The sequence below is a fragment of the Balaenoptera musculus genome, chromosome 2 (genome assembly GCF_009873245.2).
Source record: "Balaenoptera musculus isolate JJ_BM4_2016_0621 chromosome 2, mBalMus1.pri.v3, whole genome shotgun sequence".
NCBI classification, from domain to species: Eukaryota; Metazoa; Chordata; class Mammalia; order Artiodactyla; family Balaenopteridae; genus Balaenoptera; species Balaenoptera musculus.
The window spans coordinates 102347737-102371635 of record NC_045786.1 but is presented as its reverse complement, the minus strand read 5'-3'; the positions used below and the strand labels follow the sequence as shown (position 1 = coordinate 102371635).

Below are 23899 nucleotides of genomic sequence, written 5' to 3'. Positions count from 1 at the left end.
TTTACAGTAGCTTCCCCTGATTCTCAGGGTCTTATGTCATTCTAAGGAAATCCAGCTGTAAAAGGTTTTTAAACACACTTCTAACTCCTTTCTAACTACTCTCCTCAAGTGGAGCCCAGGTGTTGAGCCCACAAGCTCAAAATGAATCATGAAAAGAATGGCTATCCTCTCTGATGGCTCTTAGCTCCTGAACTAGACTTTTCTGAGGACCTGCCAAACTTGCCTTTATATTCTGTGAGATACCACCATATCGCCATAATAAAGTCTTCAGATGGATTCTGTCAGCTGTGCAGGTGCAGGCAAGAGACCCCAAACCATAAAGAAGCAGCCCAGCCTCCTTTCTCCTCCCAATGGGTATGGAGTGCCAGCTGGGGTGATCAGCATCTTAAGGAAGACTCAAAAGTTTTGGTTGTTCATTTATTAGTTCAATTCAACAAATATTTATTGGGTACCTACCATGTACCAGCTTTTAAAGAGACTACAGTCTAAGAATTCCCTAAATAGGTTGAAAATAGCATGGACTGACTCCACCAGAATTCATGATGAGGATCCTGGAGTTCCAGGTGCTCGAGAAACCACAGTTAACTGCTGGCCACTTTTGCTCCAACTAGCAGGGCCCATGGACCACTGGACAGAATGGAAAGTTCACACCAAGGTGAGCACCCTCCAGTGAGTCCTGGCCCATGACCCATGACCCACAGGGTTGGGTCTCCCCATAAAGAACTGAGTGCCTAAGGCTGGCTGTATCTAATTCCACAACCTCCAGCCATGGTCAGACCTTGGGCAGGTAAAATATGGACGCCTTCTGTCTACCCTGAATCCTTAAGGCTCCCCATGCTCCTGAGTTCTCCAAGGCCCTTGTCCAGAGTATATGCTTGTCAGGAACATTTGTTAACCAGAGAAGTTGCATGGAGGATTTGCCGTTGGGGGAGAGGGCAGAGAGGCTCTGAGGTGTTTCCACTGCAGTATACACCACAATATCAGCAACCCTCTGGCTGGCCCAATTCACCTAGCTGACCACAACACCCTGGGAGTAGGTCTTGGTCTTGCCAGCAGACAAATCACTACCAAGGGCAGGAATGCAGACTGTTGGCTGCTTCACACCTACCCCAGGCACCTCCCCCACCAGCTGAAGCCTATGTGAAAATAGCAAAGCTTGATGGTTCAGAGCCAGGCTTGGAGGTCAGTTCCACACACGCTTGGGCCAGGTACTTACACTATCCGTGCTTCCGTTTCCTCACCTATAAGGAAGTAACAAAAGCAGTACCTATCTCCTTAGGGTTGATGTGAGAATTACATAAGCTAATCTATAATATGTACCTCCTACATGGTGAGCTTTAGACACGTGTTAGCTATGATCTTAAGGCAGCTGTGAGAAAGCAGAAGCTTAGGACCATAATGTCCTCCTCAGCACCATCTACCCCCAGTCCTCACCATCCCAGGCTTGGCGGTGGAGCTGGGAATCCTGTGGGAGAAGGGAGAGACGCCAGCTTAGAAGGCGGTTGGTTGTGGGTTCTAGAAGGTGAGGACTCCTTCCATGGCGCCCTGCATACCCAGTGACAATGAACCCGGCCTCGGCACCTGAGGAACAGCACTAGCTTCCGTTCTGCACCCCACCGGCACCCCTTTCCCCCTGCCCCCGAGGGCGGGACTGCAGAGGCTTCCGTCAAAGAAGGAAGTGGTTCAGGCAGTGCAGAGAAAGCAACCCTGGAAGCGGAATCCGTGCAGTGGCCTGGAGACTGACCCCTCTCCCGGCCCCCAACCCCTCTTCCATCCGTGTGGGCTCGCAACTTCCAGAAGCTTCTCGCACCTTCCAACCTGATGTCTTGTGTTAAGTTATGGTGAGTGGAGAGTGAGATATGGTTCCGCAGCCACACACACACACACACACACACACACACACTCACACACGGCACCCACGGACTCGCTCACAGAACGTGCCAAGGCCAGGGTACAGTGGGGCTCATGGGGGAGGCTGGGCATTGAACTGACCGAGACGAGCTGAGTCACGGGGCCTGGGGGGTGGGCGGTGCAGGGAGCCGCGAGGCCTTGGGGCCCTGGCCAGCGGGTGATGAGGCCCCCTCCCTCAGGCACAGCGGTACATCAGCCCCGCTGGTGCCCATCGAGGAAGTGGAGAACCCGGAGTTCATGGGCAAAGGCGGATTTGGCGCTGTCTTCCGGGCACAGCACAGGACTTGGAGTTTGGAAGTAGCGGTGAAGATCGTGAACTCGTGTGAGTGCCCCGAGCTGCTTGCGGGCGGGTGTCTGGTCTGGGAGGCTGGGCAGAGGAGGAGGGGCCGCTGCGTGGCAGGGCCTGAGTGCGGAAGGGAAGGATCTTCCCAGGAGGGAGCTCGGCTCCAACCCTTTCCTGAGTGCCAGCCGGCGATATCCAGGGAGGTGAAGGCCATGGCAAGCCTGTGTAACAATCATGTGCTGCCCCTGCTGGGGGTCACAAAGAAACTGGAGTGGGAGTACGTGTCTGGGCCGGCTCTGGTGACTCAATTCATGGAGAACGGTTCCCTGGCGGTGCTGCTACAGCCCCAGTGCCCAAGGCCGGGGCTGCTCCTCTGCCGCCTGCTGCAGGAGCTTGTGCTCGGGATGTGCTACCTGCACAGCCAGAACCCCATGCTTCTACACCGGGACCTCAAGCCCCCCAACGTCCTATTGGACTCAGAGCTGCATGCCAAGGTCAGCGCATCCATTACGCAGCCCAACCCCTGGACGAGGTCCTGCCCCAGAGCTGCTCCAGCCCCACCCACTGGACAGAGGACCTGCTGCAGCCCTGTCTTCTGAATACCCTCAGCATCTCCCTCTGGACACAGGGCTGCCCAAGTGTCAAGGCTCATCCAGGAGCTTTAGCCCCTGCCATACCAGGTGATAGAGGCCTTGGCCAACATGGTCAGTTCCATGGGTCCACCCAACGGGGCCCTCCAAAGACCCGTGGCTGACCTAGTCCAGGAGACTCAGACCTTGACCCAGCCCCATGGAGCGGGGACCCAGACCTCCAACCAGGAGCCCCACTGGTCCTACCATTCCGCTAACCCTCCACACCCCCTTTACAAGGCTGGGACCATAATATCTGTGCAGGCACGGAAGGGCCTGCACCTTCTGTGGGGGAGAGGAAAGGATTCTGGAGGCTGCTAGGCCCTGTCCATCCCCTATCTCCTCCTTCTTATCTCCTTTTGCAGCTGGCAGATTTGGGCCTGTCCACGTTTCTGGGCGGCTCACAGTCAGGGGCAGGATCTGGGGAGTCAGGGAGCACCCCAGCTTACTTGGCCCCAGAACTGTTGGCTGATATAAACTGGAAGGCCTCCATGGCCAGTGATGTCTACAGGTAAGGTACCCACTCCAAACATACATCCCCAATTTCTACACCTCTCTGGGTCCTTCTAAGGGATGGTATATGGAAAGGAGTCTTGTCAGCAGTTGGGTCAGGCCTCAGCTTTATGTCTCCTGCAGCTTCGGGATCCTAATGTGGGCAGTGCTAGCCGGAAGAGAAGCTGAGAGTAAAACTCTAGGCAGACTCTGGGATCCTTCACCTCAGGTGCCCCCTCCCCCAAACCCCCAATCCCCAAGCCCTCCTCTTCCTGTTTACCTGCTCAGATGGCCCTACTCCCTCCTCACATCTCCTACACTCCCTGCCCCTTTCCGTGATGGTGCAGGTGGCCTTCATACTCTGATTGCCTTCTCCTCACACCCACACCCCAGTAGTGGACCATAAATCACTGCTGTGGGAAGCAGTGTGTGAGAGGCAGATCCGGCCTGCCTTGACTGAGCTGCCCCAGTCTGGCCCTGAGATCCTGGCTTGGAAGTACTGAAGGATTTAATGCAGCACTGCTGGAGCCACGAGCCCCAGAAGAGGCCCTCCTTCCAAGGTGCGCTGGCCATTTAGCTGGCAGTTGAGGTAGGCCTGGATCTGTCAGCAGGGGCTTTTCGCTGGAAAAGAAGTTTTGCTCACCTGCCACCCACTCTGCCTTCTCTCCAGAATGCCGACCAAACACCCAGAAAGTCCTCGATCTGGTAAAGAAAGGAGATATATCCGGTAAAAAGATGAATGCTGCAGTCTCCACAGTGAGTGCCCAACGCCCTCACCCCACCTCGGAGCTGGGCAGGATGGCACAACGTGGCTCCCTTGGCCACCCAATGACTCCCCACTGACCACTGTTCTCTAAGCCTTGACTCTCGTCCCCAGTGTCCCCGCCCCATCCCTGAGTTCCCAGGCAACAGATAGGGACCAAGAGACTCCTCCCTTGGGTTTGCTCTGGCTCTCCCACCTCCATGACCAGCCAGCTCCCCATCCTTGCAGGTAAAGGAGTTCCTGTCTGAGCACAGGGGCAGCAACAGGTTGTTGTCTGTCCTCAAGCCAGGCCCGGAAAGTACAGAAATGGATGGCCCTGGGGGAACCACAGGAAGCCATGATTCCATGGTCTCTGAAATGATGAACCTGAATCTGGAGGGGTACCCCAGGTCTGTTCCTGAAAAATGTACAAACCTTCCTGAGAGCATCAGGGCCCAGAGAGGGCAGGTTCAGCCTGCCTGGACAGCAGAGACCTCTTCAGATTCAACAGCCCGACCTCCTCAAAATCCAGAGACCTTACCTGTCAAAAACCAGAAGCCCAGCCCCACCTCAGCTTGGACCCCAGGTCCTGGACCCCAAGGTTATCAGGTGAGACATTGGTAGGACTAGGGGATGCACTAAGACTCCTGTGAATCCTGTCCCCTTGCTAGGGGAGCCTTGGGGCTGAGGGGGTCTGCAGTAGGGGAACAAGGCCCAGGACAGGGGGCCTGAGAGCCCTGTGTTGTTTGCAGGGGGCTGAGAGACGTGACACCAACTGGCCTCCCAGGGCGCCAGGGCCAAATCCAGTACCAGGTACCCACTCCCCACTCCTTCCTCCTTCCTTTCCCCTGCTCAATTCTTCCACCAGCTTCTTCCTCAAGACCGAATATAGATCCAGGGTACTTGGGGAGGGGAATGAGAAAGGGCTAGAGGCCACCTAACCCAACTTTCTCATTTTATAAATGAAGAAACTGACATCCACTGAGGTCACACAGCAAAGCCTGGATTTGCCCCTGAGCCTTCTGACTTTCCCCAACACCAGCTCTGTGAACCCCTGAATTCCATTCCATTGTTGCCATGTATGCCCAGAGGGTTTCCCATCAGAAAAGACCCCAAATATCAGAGTCTCAGATGTTAGTTGCCACTCCTCTTGAGCTTCTGCAAACCCAATTCTGAAGGTGCAGCCTGAAGAGGAAGGCTGAAGGCACACCTTGACCCAGTCACTGGCAGGCCCAGAGACCCCATACTTGCATTTCCCCAGGGTGAACACGAGGTGCCACTGCCTCTCCACCCTGCTGCTCCTCCTCACTTTGAGTCTCGAGAGCGCTTAACCCTCCCATCCCATCGTCATCACTCTTTCTCTTAAAGGGCCACGGTTTCCTACCATACTTCATAGCCAAGGGGTACAGATTGGAAACAACAACCATATGATTATACAAGGAAGAACTGCCTCATCCGTGCAGGACCTGGCACCTCGGGGCATGGATAGGGGCCCCCAGCACACCCCCCAAGGAATAGGTTCGAAAGAAGGACGGCAAGAACCCGAACCCTGGAGTGGGCCACAGGGCTGGTATCATAATAGCAGGAATTGAAGCAGCTTCTAAACTGCCTCCTGGACTTGAGGCAGCTAACCTAGACTTTCTCTGAGGGCCATCAGGCCTGCACCCGAACTGTCTTTGTGGCCCCAGGAATCAATAAATGGGTGGAATTTTAACCAAAGCACCACGAATGAGGCTAAAGCTTCAGCCTCATTCAGCCAGGGATGGGAAGGGACGTAGATGAGAGGCGAGGGAGCTGACATCGAGGGAGTAGAAGGCACTGCGGTGTCTGGCTAGGGCCGGAAGCGGGATGCTGAGGGCTGTAGGTGGGCAGAGTTGTGGCACACAAGGTCAGGGCCCAGCTGGCCGCGGCAGGAAGGAATCCTGGAGGTCTGGCTCCTGGGCAGCTCTAATCTCAGGGCAGAGCACTTCCTGTAGAGCAGGCCCAGACCCCACCCTAAACCAAACCCTGAGGACAGAGGCTGTGGTCCTGCCACCACATTTTCTCTGGTCTGTGGAGACTTGGCAGTGGAGTCCTGGGGAGGGGGCTCGCCATGGGAATTCACAGACCCCAGCACACCTTTGCCCTGCGTGATGCCCCTCGTCTCTCGTAGGTCAGCCCCCCTACTACCACCTCCCTCCGCTGCATACACCCATGCACACGTTGCTTCCGTGGAGGCACTGGAACCCTTTGATTCTCAGCTGGTGTCTGGGAGTGGACAGTGACGGCTCCACAAAGCTACACGCAGATGTGCCCCTCCCCTGGAGCTGGACACCACTGGAGTATGGACCACTCAGATATGGCCACAGCGCTGCCATCTAGGCTGGAGGGGCAGGGAATGATCGCCTCCCATCCTGACCTACAACCTAGCCCCCAAACGGCACCACGTTCTTCTTGCCTGCCTCTTTGCCAGCCTTCGCTCCAGCCCACCCTCAGTCTCCCCACATCCAAGGTTCTGAACCCATTTTGACATTTGACGCTTGGCTCAGCCCATCCCACCCCTTACGTCTCCCCCGTGGTCCTCATTCCTCTTCCTTGAGGGGGCAGATGTGGGGAGGCTGTGGAGTCAGGAGAGACAATCAGAGCGGGGGAGGAGGCCTGCGGAGTCCGGCTAGGGCACAGGAAGGGCCGGGCTGTCCCACCGGGGAAGTGGGAGGACGCCGAGGCGCCGGGAGGGAAGTGCCTGTTGCCCGGGGCTCAGAGCTAATAGCCTAGCAGCCCGTGTGACTCCAAAACCTGCCCTGGGGTTAGCCCGTTCAGCTGCGGCAGTGAGTTGGGGGAAAGGGGGTAGCCGGGGCCCCTTTGCTTCAACCCTAAATCCTGTGCCCCTGGCTTTTGCTAGAGCACCTCTGCAGTCTGGGTTTGAGGAAGGAGGAGCAAAGGATTGAGCAGTCCCTTCACTGCCAACTGGGAGAAGGCAGGGAGGCCACAGGGAGTGCCTGGGAGGAGGTGGGATAGGGAGGTTGGGAGGTCCGGGCGCAAGTGGCTTGGACCCGGCGAGAACGGCACAGCTGGGGCTGGCTGGGGCCTCAGACAGTAACCCACCCTGGCCCTCCTCAGCCCCAGGGGTCACCCCAAGGCGGTGTAGCTCTGGGCAGGGGAGACCATGGCCCGCCTCTTCAGTCCGCGGCCGCCTCCCAGCGAAGACCTCTTCTACGAGACCTACTACAGCCTGAGCCAGCAGTACCCACTGCTGCTACTGCTGCTGGTGATCGTGCTCTTCGGGCTCTTGGCGCTGCTCGCTGTTGCCTGGGCCAGCGGCAGGGTGAGTCGGGGTGGGGGGAGGGAGTGGGGCTCTGGTGCAGGGTGCCTCCTCGGGGACAGCGGGAGGGTCACTGCCTCAGGGGCATTTTCAGGGTTGGGACTTGTGGGTCTTCTTTTCTTTTTTTTCCCGGCCGCGCCTTGCAGCGTGTGGGATCTTAGTTCCTGACCAGGGATCAAACCCACGGTCCCTGCATTGGAAGCACGGAGTCTTAACCACTGGACACCACCAGGGTAGTCCCACGTGGATCTTCTTTTCAATGTGCTTTCTTGGCTGGGACCCGGGAAACAAGTGCTAGACCTTGCTAGGAACTGCAGTGACCCTGCACAAGTCACTCTGCCTCTCTGGGCCACAGTCTCCGGGTCTACACAAGGAGATAGCTGAGCCCTCGATGCTTCTAATTTCTCTGCAGGTACTGACAGACCTCAGACCTTACAAGCTTCTGTGATCTACTGGTCCTAGAATAAATCCAACACCGGAATTTCCAGTTTTCCGGCGCGGGGTGGGGGAATTACACTGGGCCCCGTGGGAATCTGCTTCCTGGTTTTCTTTCCCTCTTAGGGGCCAGTGGGGCAGTTGTACCCACAGAGTCCCAGAAGACACTTTACATCCCATTCTCATTTAGTTCCAAAATGAACCCGTTTCCAGTTTCTTTTGTGGGGGGAAAGGGGACCTTCAATTCCACTTCTGGAAGTATCCTGCTCCAAGTTTTCTTTTCACATTTCGGAGGCAAGGTGGGAAAACCATTGGATGTGACCAATCCTTGCCCGTCCTCCTCCAAGTCCAGGAAGAGGTGGGGACAAACGGTGGAGACCGGGGTGGGAGTAGGGGGCTTCTATGCCTTGAGGTGATGGCGAGATCCAGCTCCCAGGCAGGCGAGGGAGGTTCGGACGCCCCCCTGCCCAAGCTCTGCTGTTGGGGGGGGGGGGGGCGGGCAGGGCCTGAAACTCTGAGCCTTGGCCCCGGGCAGGGAATCTCCCCAGCAAATTGGCCAGATTTGGATACACTCATGCCTAAGTGCCTTCTGTGAGCTGGGATTTCTCACTTGCTTTGGGATCCCAGGTGGGGGTGGGAGGGGTGCTTTAGTTCCGATTTGACAGGTGAGAAAACTGAGGCTCAGAAAGCTCCTGGATTCACAAATGGCCAATATGAGGTTGGAGCCAGGTCTTCTGGGTAGATGGCCCAAGGTTCAGTCCCCCTGCAGCATGCCAGTGAGATAGTAGGTTGAATCACAGGAGACTGCTGGCTCTCATAGCACAGGGAGATCAGCTCGGTGCTTTGTGACCACCTAGAGGGGTGGGATAGGGAAGGTGGGAGGGAGATGCAAGAGGGAGGGGATATGGGGATATACGTATGCATATAGCTGACTCACTTTGTTATACAGCAGAAACTAACACAACATTGTAAAGCAGTTATACTCCAGTAAAGATGTTAAAAAAGAAAAAAAGAGAGAGCGGGAGAAGGCAGCATCTTAAACTCAAAAAAACAAAAACAAAAAACAACAGATTATCAGCAATTTCATGTGGTTCAACTTAATATGAATGGCAAGTGAAGGTGCCCTACCTGCTTTTCTTACTTGGGTTTGAAACAGTTTTCAGAACGGGTCTGAGGGACTGCCCACTCCTCCTCTCCTTGGACAAGCTCCCGAAACTCCACACCCCAATCTTGCCTCATGTACCCCCTCCCCCCCAGGAGCTGGCCTCAGACCCGGGCTTCCTGACCACTATGCTGTGTGGGCTGGGCGGCTTCTCGCTGCTGCTGGGCCTGGCTTCCCGCGAGCAGCGATTGCAGCGCTGGACGCGTCCCCTGTCGGGCCTCGTGTGGGCAGCGCTGCTCGCGCTAGGCCACGGCTTCCTCTTCACCGGGGGCGTGGTGAGCGCCTGGGACCAGGTGAGGCAGGCCGAGCAGTGGGGAGGGGACTCCCGGGCCTCCAACGCGCTCCCAGGCCCCGAGGAGCAGCGCAGCAGTGTAAGCGTGCAACTTCCCGCGCCCGTCTCCCCCAGGTGTCCTTTTTCCTCTTTGTCATCTTCACCGTGTACGCCATGTTGCCCTTGGGCATGCGGGACGCCGCCGCCGCGGGTCTCGCCTCTTCACTCTCACACCTGCTGGTCCTTGGGCTGTATCTTGGGCCTCAGCCGGACTCACAGCCCGCGCTGCTGCCGCAGGTGAGCACGCACGGAGCACAGGCTGCGTCCGCGGCTGGCTCCGCTGGGCGCTACTTGCTACCTCTGGGCATTCACCAACCGTTTGATGATCTGTGACTCCAAGGCAGGGCGCAACGCTGGGCGCAGGGCACAAACACAGGCCCCGACCGTGCCCTCGTGGAGCTGGTACACAGCGCAGTGCGATGCCTGCAAACGCCAGAAGAGGGCTCTGGGCCCACGGGGAAGGGAGTTCGCCAGGGGACCGGGGTGGTGGGGACAGATGGGGATAACGGAACCATCACAGAGAATGTAAAAATTGGAGCTTGAGTAGTGTTGTGCTGCGGCGCGGGTGGGGATGGTGGAGTGGTATTCCCAGCAGAGGAAACGTACGTGCAAAGGTTTCTAGACCTAAGAGGCCGTGTTGGTGCAGCAGCCAAGAGTCTGCTTGGGGCGGGGGGGGGGGGGGGGAGAGGGAGGAGAAGTGCCCCCTATGGGTCCCACAGTGTGGCACCCGTTGCCTCGAAATACTTCGGTCTCTTAACTGCAGAGTCCTCCTCAGCCCTCTCAGAGACCAATCCAGCTACACACAATAGCTCCCCGACCCCGGGGTCCAGCGCCCTCTGAGGCTGACCCTTCCGCACAGCTGGCGGCAAACGCGGTGTTGTTCCTGTGCGGGAACGTGGCCGGTGCATACCACAAGGCGCTGATGGAGCGCGCCCTGCGCGCCACGTTCCGGGAGGCGCTTAGTTCCCTGCACTCCCGCCGGAGACTCGACACCGAGAAGAAGCACCAGGTCCGCCGGGCCCGGGAGGCCGGGAGAGACCGGGGCTCGGGGAGAGGAGTTGTTTAGTTCACACAACCTGGCTCTGGAAGCTGAATGACTTTGGGTGGGTCGCTTGACCTTTTGTTTCCTCCTTTGTAAAATGTGGCTATCACCCACCTTGGAAGGCCGCTGTGAGGCTCAAGCAAACTGAAGCTTGTGAAAGCATTTTAGAACGTTGTGATACTAAACGAAGGGCTCTAATTCCGGTATTGGTGCTGGAAGTTCAGTCCCTAAAGGTGATCAGTGCAGGGCAGGGGTGGAGCCCGGCTGTAGGTGGTGGGGAGGACCTGGGCCAGCGCCCTGGGGAACACCTCTGGGGCTGAGGAAGTCTGTGGGCTCCTAAGGGTTTGGGGGGCTGAGGCTCCTGGTTTGGGGGGGTAGGAGTGTCGGTGCTCATAGTCACCTCCCCCAGGAACACCTTCTCTTGTCCATCCTTCCTGCCTACCTGGCCCGAGAGATGAAGGCGGAGATCATGGCACGGCTGCAGGCTGGACAGGGGTCACGGCCAGAGAGCACCAACAACTTCCACAGCCTCTATGTCAAGAGGCACCAGGGAGTGAGGTATAAGGAAGGATGGCAGATGGGAGGGAACGTGGGCTGAGACGCCAGCCCCACTGATGCGGTCTGCCCTGCCCAGCGTGCTGTATGCTGACATCGTGGGCTTCACGCGGCTGGCCAGTGAGTGCTCCCCTAAGGAGTTGGTGCTCATGCTCAACGAGCTCTTTGGCAAGTTCGACCAGATCGCCAAGGTCAGAGGGGGCTTCCTTCCCCACCTTCAAACTCCCCACCCTGGAGAGCCCCTTCCGAGGGAAAGTCCTGCCTTATAAGATCCCAGTCCCACTTCCAAGTCCTTGTGGGCTCCCAGATACTCCACTGCAGGTAGGAGACCCTCTCAAATATCCCCAGGTAAGGAACTGCTCACTGCACATCTCAAACCTGGAGGGACCTTTCAACATCCTCACAGATGCCCCAGCCACAACACCCCCAAACAGGCTCTGAGCCCCAGCATAGGTGTCTCTGGACACTGCAACCAAATCTAGATAGATTTTTCTGATGCACTAACATTAGGAGGCCCTTCCAAGGGAAATCTCTGCCCTCTGCATCCTCAGCCCAGCTACCTTCTCAGTCCCCAGGGATGCCCCTAAGCAACTTAATCTTGGGTGTCCCCCCCCCCAAAAAAACCCCTCAATCCTGAGGTGACTTTCATACGCTCAAATCTGGATACACGCTACACCTGCCAAAGCTGGAGAGAGCCACAGACATCCCAACCTTTCAGAAGCCCTTCTGAGAAAGACACCCACATAGGAGACCTCAGCCAGCCCTGTATCAAGTTAAGAGAGTCCCTAGACCTGACATAGACAATCCCAACCTCAGAAGTTCTTCAGGAATATCACATTTGCTCCCACTTTTCCCAACTCCCTCCTGCCTACTTTGGCCACTAACCAGGTGCCCCCCTCCCCCTGTACACCCTTCCCCCAGGAGCATGAATGCATGCGGATCAAGATCCTGGGAGACTGTTACTACTGTGTCTCCGGGCTGCCGCTCTCGCTGCCGGACCACGCCATCAACTGCGTGCGCATGGGGCTGGACATGTGCCGGGCCATCAGGTCAGCTGGGGTGGGTGGGCAGGATGGATGTGGGGTGGAGGCAGGTAGGGTAGTGAAAGTCATCCTGGAGAGAGGGAGGGGTGCTGCATGGGTAGGGCTGAAGGCAGCACTCAGACTGTTCTCCACACACTCTGCTCAGGAAACTTCGGGCAGCCACCGGCGTGGATATCAACATGCGTGTGGGTGTGCACTCAGGCAGCGTGCTCTGCGGGGTCATCGGGCTGCAGAAATGGCAGTATGATGTCTGGTCCCATGACGTCACTCTGGCCAACCACATGGAGGCGAGTGGAGTGCCAGGGTGAGAGCTGGGGCTCTAGCAGGCTATAGCAAGAGCCCAGTCAGGTCTCCCACATGCCTGGTTTTCATAGTTCTTTAAAATGGGCACGTTCCCAAGTGGGAGATCAAGGAGATCCTGGAGTACAGGGAGGGGAGCTGGGAGACACCTCCTGTAGCACAGGGCCTTGCTTGAAGTCAGACCTCCAGGAATGATCCTCGAAAGAAATGAGAGATTTGGAAGCCCTCCCTCCTGCTTCCCACTGCCCCCTCCTTCCAGACGAGTACATATCACAGGGGCTACGCTGGCACTGCTGGCAGGGGCTTATGCTGTGGAGGATGCAGCCATGGAACACGGGGACCCATACCTTCGGGAGCTAGGGGAGCCAACCTACCTTGTCATCGATCCCCGGGTAAGAGCCCAGCCTGGACTCCATGGGCTGCCCACCCTAACCATCCACAGCCAATGGGCCTGATCTCTTCCGTGCCAGAGATTGAGCTCCTGGGTCCTGAAGTGTGTATCGTGGGGGAGGGGACACAAGCCTTTAAAGGGTGTGGGGAGAATGGGGAAGGGTCTGTGATCTTGACTCTCAGCCCTCATGTGCCCCAGGCTGAGGAGGAGGACGAGAAGGGCACTGCAGGCGGGTTACTGTCCTCTCTTGAGGGCCCCAAGATGCGTCCATCACTGCTGATGACCCGCTACCTGGAGTCCTGGGGTGCAGCCAAGCCTTTCGCCCACCTGAGCCATGTGGAGAGCCCTGTGTCCACCTCCACCCCTCTCCCGGTACGTGCACCTCCTTCATGAGCCCAGCACTTACGTAAACCCACCCCCATTGCCCACTTCCAGCCCCTCCCGCCCCCACCACCAGTGAGTCACTTGACATCACAAGGTCCTGAACTTTCTGGTCACCCTAGTTACTGGTTCAGGACCTTCCTTGCCCTTCTTTCCAGAGAAAGGGCAAAAATGACTGCCGTCTGAGCTCAGCTCAGAGAAGACCCAAGATCCCACAGACACCATGTCCCTTGCTCCCCAGCCTCTACTCAGGAAAGCCCCTTCCCCTGGTACCATACTTCCTCCTCACTCTGAGGCCAGTGCTGCACACCTATTCCCACCAGGAAGTGTCTCTGTTCAGCTCAGTCCTGCGACTGCACGCTCTCTTCTTCAGTCCCCGCTGGGACCGGGAAGGCGGGGCCAATCGCTTGTTGCCCCAACTCTCCAACACTTGTACGCAGATAAAATGAGGTGACAGTGAAAATCTCTCATGGCCTTGAAGAAGGAAATCACCATGAGTGGGCGGGATGGGGGAGGGAGAGAGGGGAGCCGGCCTACCCCTCGTCTGGGGAAGTTAGGGCAGGGCCAGTTACTGGCTGATCTACGCATAGCACTTCAAGGTAGTCAGTGATTCACCAGCTGCTGGAGGAGCCTGGATCTCCTCCGCCGGCCAGCTCTTGAGGTTGGTACTTGATGACAAGCGGCCAGAACCCTCTCATGCAGGGACCCAGGCCATGTCCCTAAAGGCTTGCCCTGGGATTAGATTCCTCAGCCCGTTCTCCTCCATTTTACCCGATCTGCCCAAAACCTGTTCAGCATTCCCAACCACCTATGCACAGATCTTCCCAGAATCTTCTCTACTAGGTAGACCTGCTTGAATCTATGGGGTGACTACAGAGTACCCTTTCTGTGTCCCATCCCCACTCCTCTCCCATCCAGCAGGAAAGCAGGCCAGAGATCAGTGAACAGCGGGGAGCGGGGAGGTGGGGGGGACCTTGGCAGCAGTGGCTCAGTGGCTGAGTGCTTAATTTCAAGCCTCAGCATGGGGAAGGGGAGCAGTCAGAGGGCTAAGCTGGCAGGATGGAGAGGAAGAAAGAGCCCAAGACCCAGCTGACTATTGCAGGATGAGACATCCCAGTGGGGGTGGGGTAGAAAGGGGTTTGCCGGGAGCCCAGGGGCTGTAAGACAATATTGGGTGCAATCCCCGTGGTGGGGATGCCCCCCAGAACCCATGCCAGAGCTCCCCAACCCCCCACTGGCATGCAGGCTAAGAAGTTCAGGGCAGAGTGGGAATCCCTTGCTCTAAGGTATCTCCTGAGGCAGGACCTCACCAGCCCGGAGACTCCCTTCTCAGCCCCTGATATCCCAGGGTCTTATTCAAATGTTAGGAATCCTGAGAATCACACTTAGCCTACTATTAAACAATGCGGAACTTTGGGGTGGTGGGATGGTGTTTGTGTGGTGGCTACCATCCATCCATTCATTCCTTCCTTCCACCATCTTTGAGCACCTACTATGTTGCAGGCACTAGGTTAGTTCTTGAGAAGACAGAAATGAATAAGATGTTTTCCCTGCCTTCAGATAACTTATAGGCATGGGGCCCGGGATGGGGGGCGCAGGTAGGTAGTCTGATAAAGGTGAGGATCAGGCATAGATGCATAGATGGCCCCATGCCTAGAACATACCTCTCAGTCGCTCTCTGTCTCTCCCTCTCTGCTCCTCTCACATACACAAGGTTTTGGTTTGGGGGATGATGTGGCCCCCTGTGACCCTGCTTCCTTCACATGAGCCAGGCGAATGGGGAAGGACGGTCACCATACATCTTCGCCCCCTTCCTTGGCGCTTGTCTTCACCTGCTTGCGTGCTCCTTCTCACATCTCTGCACACATTGCATATTCCTTTCGGTGCAGAAGAGAGTGACCGTAACCAGGTTTGTTTCTCTTCCTCTTTCCCTTTCTTCTCCATTCTCGTTTCCCTCCCTCACCACCTCCCAGCTCGGCCTGACCATCACGAAAGGGCAGAGGAGATTCAGAGTGTTCTGCATCGCCATTCCAGTTTCAACCAACAGGGATTTTTTTGGCATGGGTTGATGGGCAAGTCACTGCCCTTGGAATCTGTTGCAGTCTTTAGGGAAGATGAGACAAGGAATCAACAGCCACTCATGCCTACAGAGGATCCAGGGTTGCCTCCTAAGTGATAGAAACTATGAGGAAATCAGAGAGTATAGACACTCTGGGAGTCCGAAGAGTCAGGAGGAAGCTTGAAGAAGTAAATGTGGTTCGAACCTTCCCTTGAGGGCAGGTGGGATTTGGTAGAGATAGAGATGGAGATGGAGATAGAAATGGAGACATACAGAGAGAGAGAGAGAGAGAGAGTTCACTAGAGGCAAGGGAAGCAGCCAGGTCAAATGCTCAAGTCAAGGCCGGGTGTAGATGATGGAATGCCTCACTGCAGAGAGGCTCCGCCACGGTGGAGGACGCTCACCGTCTTTCATCTTCCCCCATCCCTGTGTTCTCCCTGCAGGAGAAGGCCCTGTCTTCCTTCAGCCCCCAGTGGAGCCTGGACCGGTGAGGAGGCCTGAACAACTTTGACAGTGGGGCTGTCCTAGTGACCTACCTCCATCCTCCCTGGGGGGCTGCTCCTGCTTTGCCCAGGTGCTTTTGAGGATCTCCCTGGTGACAGGCTGGGCTCTCACTGTGCAGGAGCCGTACCCCCCGGGGACTAGATGATGAACTAGACACCGGGGATGCCAAGTTCTTCCAAGTCATCGAACAGCTCAACTCTCAGAAGTACGGAGAACAGGAGAGGGCTGGGAGGGCTGGAGGCCTGGGCTCATGTGGTAGAGGAGGGGTGGTAGGACCTGGAAGGAAGGGAGAACCTTCCCAGCTCTAGCCCTTCGGCTCACCTGACCACGCCCTCCTCCCTGCTCCTTCCTCTTCCGGGCTTACTGCCCCCACCCTCCACCAGACAGTGGAAACAGTCAGAGGACTTCAACCCATTGACACTGTACTTCAGAGAGAAGGAGATGGAGAAAGAGGTAGACTGGGGGGATGTCACCATAGGATTTCCCAACCTCAGTTCTTCCACCCTGGGGAGGGAGCAGGCCCTGTGGTCCCACCTCCCCTCCCCAGGTCTGCCCAGTTTGTGACCCTGGCGGGTGAAGGGCTCATACCCATCTATTGAATTACTGGGTGGTGATGGGAGGGAGGAGGGCAGCTCCTTGGGGAACAGGTAGAGGCTACCTGGGGCGGAACTGGAGGGGAGACAGTGAGGCTGGGGACCCACTCCTTGCCTGGGACTGCACCTTCAAGGTGGTGGGCAGCACTGGTGCCCCGTCTCCACCGACCCCCTCCCTTCCAGTATCGGCTCTCTGCACTCCCCGCCTTCAAATACTATGCAGCCTGCACCTTCCTGGTTTTTTTCTCCAACTTCATCATCCAGATGCTGGTGACAAACAGGTGAGAGACCCCTAGGCAAGGGAAGCCCTGATTCTCAAAAACAGACCCCCTGGCTCTTCCAGACCCCTGACCCACACTTTCTTCCCTTGCCCACTTCCCCTCAGCTCAGGGCACTGAGCCACAGAGGAAATGGAAATTTGTGGTCTGGGGAACTAGTAATCGTAGCCCTCATCTTACTATCTTACATCCTGTGGACTTTCTATGTACCCCAAGCATTTTCACATACCTGTCTTTCAATTCTAACAACAGTCCCATGAAGGAGGTTTTGTTCCCATTGAGAAGTCCAAATCTCACAGCAAATGAGCTTAGAGAGTAGGTCCTCACTCCCAGTTCACTGCTAGGAGGGGTGAGGACTCATTCATTCAAAACTCAGCCACATGAAAGAGCTTTGGCCTGAAAGCACAGAGACCAGTCTGATGCACCCTCGGCCACTCTTGTGAGCGCCCTGTCCCCTTCCAATATTGTCCCTACATTATCCCAATACTGTCCTAGACCCCTCAGCTTTCCCAGATCATCAGCATGTAATGCCTTTCATCAGCCTAGACCTCATCGGCAGCCAGTTCAGATCCCCAGGACCACTTTTCCCCATGTCTCCCAACCAGAATGAACAGCACCCTCCTAGCGCACAGAAAGCCTCTTCTGGCTCTTAAAGGCCTCACTCTTGTCTCTCTTTAGGCCCCCAGCTCTGACCATCACCTATAGCATCACCTTCCTCCTCTTCTTCCTCCTCCTCTTCGTCTGCTTCTCAGAGCACCTGACGGTGAGGTGGGCTCGGGGGCAGAGTGGCGAGCTGGGGCCCTGACCACACGACTTGGCCTACAGTGGGTGCCCCAGCCCCACGGCTAAGACTCCCATGCTCCTTCCACAGAAGTGTGTCTTGAAAGGCCCCAAGATGCTGCACTGGCTGCCCACACTGTCTGTCCTGGTGGCCACACGGCCCGGACTGCGAGTTGCCCTGGGCACCGCTACCATCCTGCTCACCTTCTCCATGGCCATTACCAGCCTGGTGAGAGACAGGGGGCCCTATGCACCCCCATTAGGGCATGCTGGACCTGCCAGAGGCTGAAAGAGGACCCCTGGATTTGGGAGGACTGCTGGACTAAGGCCAGGGGATGCTGGAAATGTTGGACAAGTATAAAAGAAAATTATAGTCGCCCACAACCTACCACCTGGGCATAATCATTGTTAATAACACTTTGGTGGATATCCTTCCTATCTTTTTTCTATGTATGCAGACCTTCCTTACTTACCTTACTCACTATGATTTTGTAAGCTGAGTTTGGCTGATTTTTCAGAACTTAGAATCGTTCCTAGAATTCTATCCCTGAAAAGCACCTTAGGAATCATCCCCCATCCAAGTTACAGAAGCAGAAGCTGGGGCCCAGAGAGGTTAAGTGGCTGGCAAAAGATCACACAGTGGATCCATGACAGACTAGTGCTCAGGACACCCACTCCCCCAGTCCCTGCCCCCGCCCCGCCCCCGCCAGCGAGGACCCCAGCGCTGAGGCTCCCTCACCAACCAGAGATAGCAGGCTCCGCCCCTTTGGAGGAGTCTTGGCCACAACTCATCCCTGGGTCAGCTGCAACCCGGCACAAGCCACCACTGTGCCCAAGGAACTGCCTGCCCGCCTCAGCTCCTCGTCTCCTTCTGCAGGTCTTCTTACCGGCAGCATCAAACTGCCCTTTCCGGGCTCCCAATGTGTCCTCCACGGCTTCCAACCTCTCCTGGGAGCTCCCTGGGTCCCTGCCTCTCATCAGCGTCCCAGTGAGTATCCCTCACAGCCCTGAATCTCCTTCTCCAGAGCCTTCCTCCGCCCCTCCCCCACCCCCTTAGTTGAAGAACACTTCATCCTGTGGACCGGGACAGATATAAGTCACACTTGGTGTGTGTGTGGCCGACACCCTCTGCCTTCCTGATAGGACTGGACCCTGGGACGGGCAGGACAGGAGCCCTGGGGTGTCCCCCGCCCCTGCCCCTGCCCCTGCCCGAGGGGCATGCCCCACCTCCTGACCGCCCTGCCCGGGCCCGCAGTACTCCATGCACTGCTGCGTGCTGGGGTTCCTCTCCTGCTCCCTCTTCCTGCACATGAGCTTCGAGCTGAAGCTGCTGCTGCTCCTGCTGTGGCTGGCAACCTCCTGCTCCCTCTTCCTGCACTCCCACGCCTGGCTGTCCGACTGTCTCATCGCCCGCCTCTATCTGGGCACCTTGGACTCCAGGTGCGCACGGCCGCTGCACAGGGGGGCACAGGCTGCGATGGGACAGAGCAGAACTGTTTTCATCTCTTTGTCTGAACCACCCACAGGGCAAAAGGAGAGGGAGGCCGAGGGCTGCGTGGGCACTGGCGCGGGAGGTGCGGGGGAGGGGCCATTGAGAAGGGGCAGGGCAAAGGGAAGCCCTGACCTGTAGCCTCCTCAGGCCAGGGGTGCTGAAGGAGCCTAAACTGATGGGCGCGATCTCCTTCTTCATCTTCTTCTTCACCCTCCTGGTCCTGGCTCGGCAGGTAAGTCTCCCAGCTCAGCCCTCCGGGGCCTCCCTAGGAAGGGTGAGGCGGAGTCCCCATATATGTGGCTTAGTCTTTCCCTTATTCTCTTATTCCCTTTCCCTTATTCTCACCTCTCCAGGGTTGAGCCCAAAGGGTGTGTCCATTAGAAGCTTCTAAGTGAACCTTCCTGCTCCCTTTCTTTCTCCTTCACTCCCCGAGGGGAGCGCCCTCAAATTCTCCCCTCCCCTCCTCCCTCCCACCCCAATCTAGGACAATCATGCTTAAGAAAAAATCTGCTGCCACTACTGTCCTCGCTAGTTTGAATCTAGATTCAAGGCAGTCTCCCCAGGGATAGTTGCACCTTAAGCCTTTTCTCTAAACTGGAGGTGTGGTATGGTTTTAAGCGTCATGGAGTGAGGGGTGAACACTCAGGAGCTGGGGCTCCCCCTGTACTGTGTGTCTTCCCATGGCCCCCTGGTGACCCACCCCAGAATGAGTATTACTGCCGCCTGGACTTCCTGTGGAAGAAGAAGCTGAGGCAGGAGCAGGAGGAGACAGAGACGATGGAAAACCTGACTCGGCTACTCTTGGAGAACGTGCTCCCCGCGCACGTAGCCCCCCAGTTCATCGGCCAGAATCGGCGCAACGAGGTGACTCCCCACCCCCAGCTCCTGAGCCCCAGACGATGAAAGTCTTGGCTTGGGCCGTCCTCTCTGGACTCCTGTACCATGGGTTGGGTGGCTGCCCGAGCCCCTCTGCCTGTCAGGTGCCCCCATTTTCACAAGATCTTAGCCTCTGTCTTTGGTGAGCACAGAATCTCCACATCCCAAGTTCTTACTTGGAAGGAGTGTCCTCTCTAATGGCCACTCTCTACACTTCAGAAGCCTCATCGCGTGTCCATGGGAATTGTGTGAAGGACACAGTACACCCATCTCTCTAGCCCTGCATTATCCAGTATGGTAGCCGTTAGCCTTGTGTGGCCATTTAAATTTAAATTAATGAAAATAGAAAATTCACTTACTCGGTCACACTGGCCACGTTTCAAGTGTTCGACAGCTGCTCATGGCTAGTGGCCACCATATTGGGCGGCACATATAATAGGCATTTCCATCACCGCAGAAACTTCGGTTGAATGATGCTGCTCTAGATCCTCAAATATCTTGCTACAGTCAGAGGATCAGAAGGTCACTCACATATCCGCACCATCTTCTCTGTACCACCACCACCTCACACTGTCTGCTGTGGAAATGCTCTTGGCCTGTATCAAGAGGGTGTTAAAAGAAATGGCTCAGGGGCTATGTCGCGGCCTTGTGCCTCACCACATGCTCTCTGCTCTCAAGATCAGTAGTAGCTCTGCTTCTCCTGGTTTCTTCTCTTATAGACACTGGAAATCTGGTAACTGATCCTGTTTCTGTCTTCTCATTGGCTACTAGAAAGCTCAGAGCCAGAATCTAGGACTAATGAGGACTCCCCCTTCCCCTATTATTGCTCTTTTTTTTTTTTTTTTTTTTTTTGAGTTTGAACAGCAAAATCCTTTTCTCAAAGTTCTGGAGGCTACTATTGCTTCATTTTATCTTCCAAACTGTAGCTATCTTTGTAAGCTGACTTAACTGACTTAACACTTCTCAGCAATAAGATAGGATATATGGATAATTCCCATGGACATGATCCCAGTTCCAAAAGAGACTCCCTTCATGTTGCTGTCAGGTGACCTTGACTCTGAACCTCTGTCTCTCCTGGAATCGCAGTGAGACCCAATCTTTAACTCTTGAGTCACATCCCTGGGGTAACCTGGCCCTACCCCTCTCCTTCCTTCCCGATCCTTCTTAAAGCAAGGCGGAGGAGTGTGGACACAGGGAGGAGGACCCATGTAGACCCAGAAGGGGGAAGAACATGGCATAGCCCCTTACCCCAACCTCCTGCCCTTCCAGGACCTCTACCACCAGTCCTACGAGTGTGTTTGTGTCCTCTTCGCCTCAGTCCCAGACTTTAAGGAGTTTTACTCTGAATCCAGCATCAACCACGAGGGGCTAGAGTGTCTGCGGCTGCTCAATGAGATAATTGCTGATTTTGATGAGGTGACAACTTGAAAGGTCCCCCCAGACCCTATGACCTGGATTCTAGAATTTCCCACCAGTCCCTCCTTCCACTTCGCTTTCCTGGCCATGAGGCCCATCCTCCCTCCCCAGTCCTCCTGCTCCTCCTCTGAACCCCCAGCTCTGCCCTCCCAGGCAACTCTGCCCACTACCAACTCTCCTCCTGCCACCATCCCTGACCCCACAACTGGTCCTTTAGCTTCCAAAATCCTGGGGCTGGGCTTCTGGGAGAGAGCAAGAGAGACTGGGGACACAGCCTCCTTTCCGTACAGCTGCTCTCCAAGCCCAAGTTCAGTGGGGTGGAGAAAATCAAAACTATCTGCAGCACCTACATGGCAGCTACAGGCTTGAACGCCACCTCCGGACAGGACGCACAGCAGGTACAGCGTCCCTTCATTACCTACTAACCCTCGTCTGGGCTCTCATTGGTGGGCCCATAAGTGGGCCTTATCCCTGTGACCTCATTGATCCATCCTGGTGGGCCGGCCCTTTGCCAGGATGCTGAGCAAAGCTGCAGCCACCTTGGCACCATGGTAGAGTTTGCCGTGGCCCTTGGGTCTAAGCTGGACGTCATCAACAAGCACTCATTCAACAACTTCCGCTTGCGTGTGGGTGAGGACCCTCCCTTGCTGGGACAGTCTGGGACCTCCTCCTCACTTTCCCAAGCTCTCCCTCTCCCGAGTCCTTTGTTAGCTGCTCCCCAGCTCACCCTGGGAGCCCCCTCCAGACTCACCCCTTGGGATGGAGCATGAAGCCGCTGGGCCAGAAGCTATGAGATCCATCCAATTCTTTCCCTAAGCCGCACTCCTCCAGCCCCTCCTCCTTTCCTCCAAGGCCCCTAGGCCCTTCACCCTAGTTCCCTGAGCTTCATCTTCCCCTCCCTTGCTCGAAATCCCCCCCTCAGGGCCCCTCTTTACCATACCTCTTGTCAGGGTTAAACCACGGACCTGTAGTGGCCGGAGTGATTGGGGCCCAGAAACCACAATATGACATCTGGGGCAACACGGTGAATGTGGCCAGCCGAATGGAGAGTACAGGCGTCCTGGGCAAGATCCAAGTGAGGGAGCCACATTGGAGGCATGGGGGCAGGGGGATAGGGATAGGGCCACTCCCACATTCCCTCACTCCCCTCCAATTGCAGGTGACCGAAGAGACAGCCTGCGCCCTGCAGTCCTTAGGCTACACCTGCTACAGCCGGGGCATCATCAAGGTCAAAGGCAAAGGGCAGCTCTGCACCTACTTCCTGAACACAGATTTGACACGAACTGGACCTCCCTCGGCCACCCTAGGCTGAGAACCCCACCCCCTCCTCCCACCTATAAGATCCTCAATAAAGATACTCTGGTATGTCTGGGTTAGAATTGATGTCAGAAGCTACTAGTATATCTGGGGAGCATCTTCTCCTCGCCTCTCAGTAGTATGGCTTCTTCTCAGGCCAGACTGAGTGTTTGTGTGCGTGCAAGTGTGAGCATGAGTGTGTTAAAAAGGAGTGATTCTTTCTCACAAGCTCAGCAAGACGACTGCCTCAGCCTCCCTGCCTGCCTGCCAACGTGATTCCAGTGTTTTGTACCCTTGGAAGCAGAAAGGATTTTATCCACATGACTCAAAACAAAGACTTGTCCTTTCCTGCTCCCCATCCACAAATACCGGAAAGAATCTCCAGTAAAATATCATTTGATCTTTATTCATTCAACAAACACTAAATAAGCACCTGTTATGTGCTTACTGTGTAGCATGGGCGGGAGGCCTGGGAAATAATCTATTAGGTCCCTCCCTGTTTTGGCTGCTGTTCTCAAACGGACCCACCATGCTTTCCAGCAAGGACCTGTAGACAGTTTGAGGGTCTCCTGTTCTCAGGTCACTCAGATTCCCCCCTGCTTCCTTTTGCATCCTTCTGCACAGTTGCTGATATTACGTGGGTCTTGAAGCATCCAGGGCTCCTTCCCACTTGCTCATATTTTGGGGTCCATGGAAGATATATTGACACCCTAAGTTTGTTGCAGATGTTGCACGTGGATTTGGGGGTTTTCTCCTAGTTGTCTTTCTTTTTTTATGGGAGACGTTCAAAAAGTACACTACCGCTACCATCTTCTATTTTTTTTTAAACGAATATCGTATATTTTTATTTTATTTATTTATTTTTAATTTTTGGCTGCATTGGGTCTTCACTGCTGCACGCGGGCTTTCTCTAGTTGTGGCGAGTGGGGGCTACTCTCTGTTGCAGTGGGCGGGCTTCTCATTGCGGTGGCTTCTCTTGTTGTGCAGCACAGGCTCTAGGCACACGGGCTTCAGTAGTTGTGGCACATGGGCTCGGTAGTTGTGGCTCGCGGGCTCTAGAGTGCAGGCTCAGTAGTTGTAGCGCACGGGCTTAGTTGCTCCGTGGCATGTGGGATCTTCCCGGACCAGGGCTCGAACCCGTGTCCCCTGCATTGGCAGGCAGATTCTTAACCACTGCACCACCAGCGAAGCCCCTACAATCTTCTTAAAATGCTGTCAGAACAGAGCCAGTCCAAGACTCTCCAAGACAACAGTCATCCCTAGGAAAGAATGACTCAACCTTCTCACTTCTGCAAATCTTCATTTCCTAAGGGTGACCACATCACAGAGGGCCCTCAGCTCCAGCCTGCACCAGAGCGTTTTAGGGGCTGGCAGAATGCTGATGATGCAGAACTCTAGGGGATAAGATCTGATGACTTGGTTCTCAAGTGAGGCCTTCTTGGGAGACAGAGGGAAGGCAAGCCATCCCCTAGGACATCTCCCACTGAGAGGACAAAGATTACTGGTAGGAAGTTGGAGTCCTGCTAATAAAGATACCCATCACAGCCTTCAGGGCAGACACCTCACAGCAGTGCTAAGTGTTCTCAGAAGGTTAGCTAAGTCAGGGA

General features: G+C 55.8%; 2 protein-coding genes across 8 annotated transcripts; both read left to right on the top strand.

Annotated features, from left to right (window-relative positions):
- Positions 1-1773: 1773 nt before the first annotated feature.
- Positions 1774-5649, top strand: RIPK3 (receptor interacting serine/threonine kinase 3). The gene is given in 11 exon segments (XM_036842036.1): positions 1774-1841; positions 2091-2233; positions 2381-2688; positions 3189-3334; positions 3460-3506; positions 3709-3795; positions 3798-3875; positions 3986-4071; positions 4307-4666; positions 4810-4870; positions 5426-5649. Coding segments are annotated over 11 exon segments (1560 nt in total). The 5' UTR covers positions 1774-1821.
- Positions 5650-6792: 1143 nt separating this feature from the next.
- Positions 6793-22347, top strand: ADCY4 (adenylate cyclase 4). Of its 7 annotated transcripts, none has more exons than XM_036844639.1 (26): positions 6793-6864; positions 7157-7361; positions 9051-9248; positions 9362-9523; positions 10146-10295; positions 10738-10886; positions 10963-11074; positions 11805-11932; positions 12072-12230; positions 12486-12618; positions 12816-12989; positions 15501-15544; positions 15680-15766; positions 15945-16014; positions 16338-16435; positions 17111-17195; positions 17304-17441; positions 18090-18200; positions 18468-18652; positions 18852-18936; positions 19410-19568; positions 20850-20996; positions 21287-21394; positions 21512-21626; positions 21947-22071; positions 22156-22347. In XM_036844639.1, exons 2-26 carry the CDS (start codon positions 7203-7205, stop codon positions 22306-22308), a joined length of 3234 nt encoding a protein of 1077 aa, XP_036700534.1. In that variant the 5' UTR covers positions 6793-6864; positions 7157-7202; the 3' UTR covers positions 22309-22347. The 7 variants fall into 7 exon arrangements, with proteins under 7 accessions (XP_036700534.1, XP_036700532.1, XP_036700533.1 ...); XM_036844637.1 differs by having other exon boundaries at positions 10050-10295; XM_036844638.1 differs by lacking the exon at positions 21512-21626 and having other exon boundaries at positions 10050-10295; positions 21214-21394.
- The last annotated feature ends 1552 nt before the right edge of the window (positions 22348-23899 follow it).

Excerpts from the sequence above, each read along its gene's own strand:
- ADCY4 (XM_036844637.1), top strand. The coding sequence starts at position 7,203 with ATGGCCCGCCTCTTCAGTCCGCGGCCGCCTCCCAGCGAAGACCTCTTC. Across the intron at positions 11,933-12,071 it reads GACATGTGCCGGGCCATCAG|GAAACTTCGGGCAGCCACCG; the intron begins GTCAGCTGGGGT and ends CACTCTGCTCAG. Across the intron at positions 22,072-22,155 it reads GCGTCCTGGGCAAGATCCAA|GTGACCGAAGAGACAGCCTG; the intron begins GTGAGGGAGCCA and ends CTCCAATTGCAG.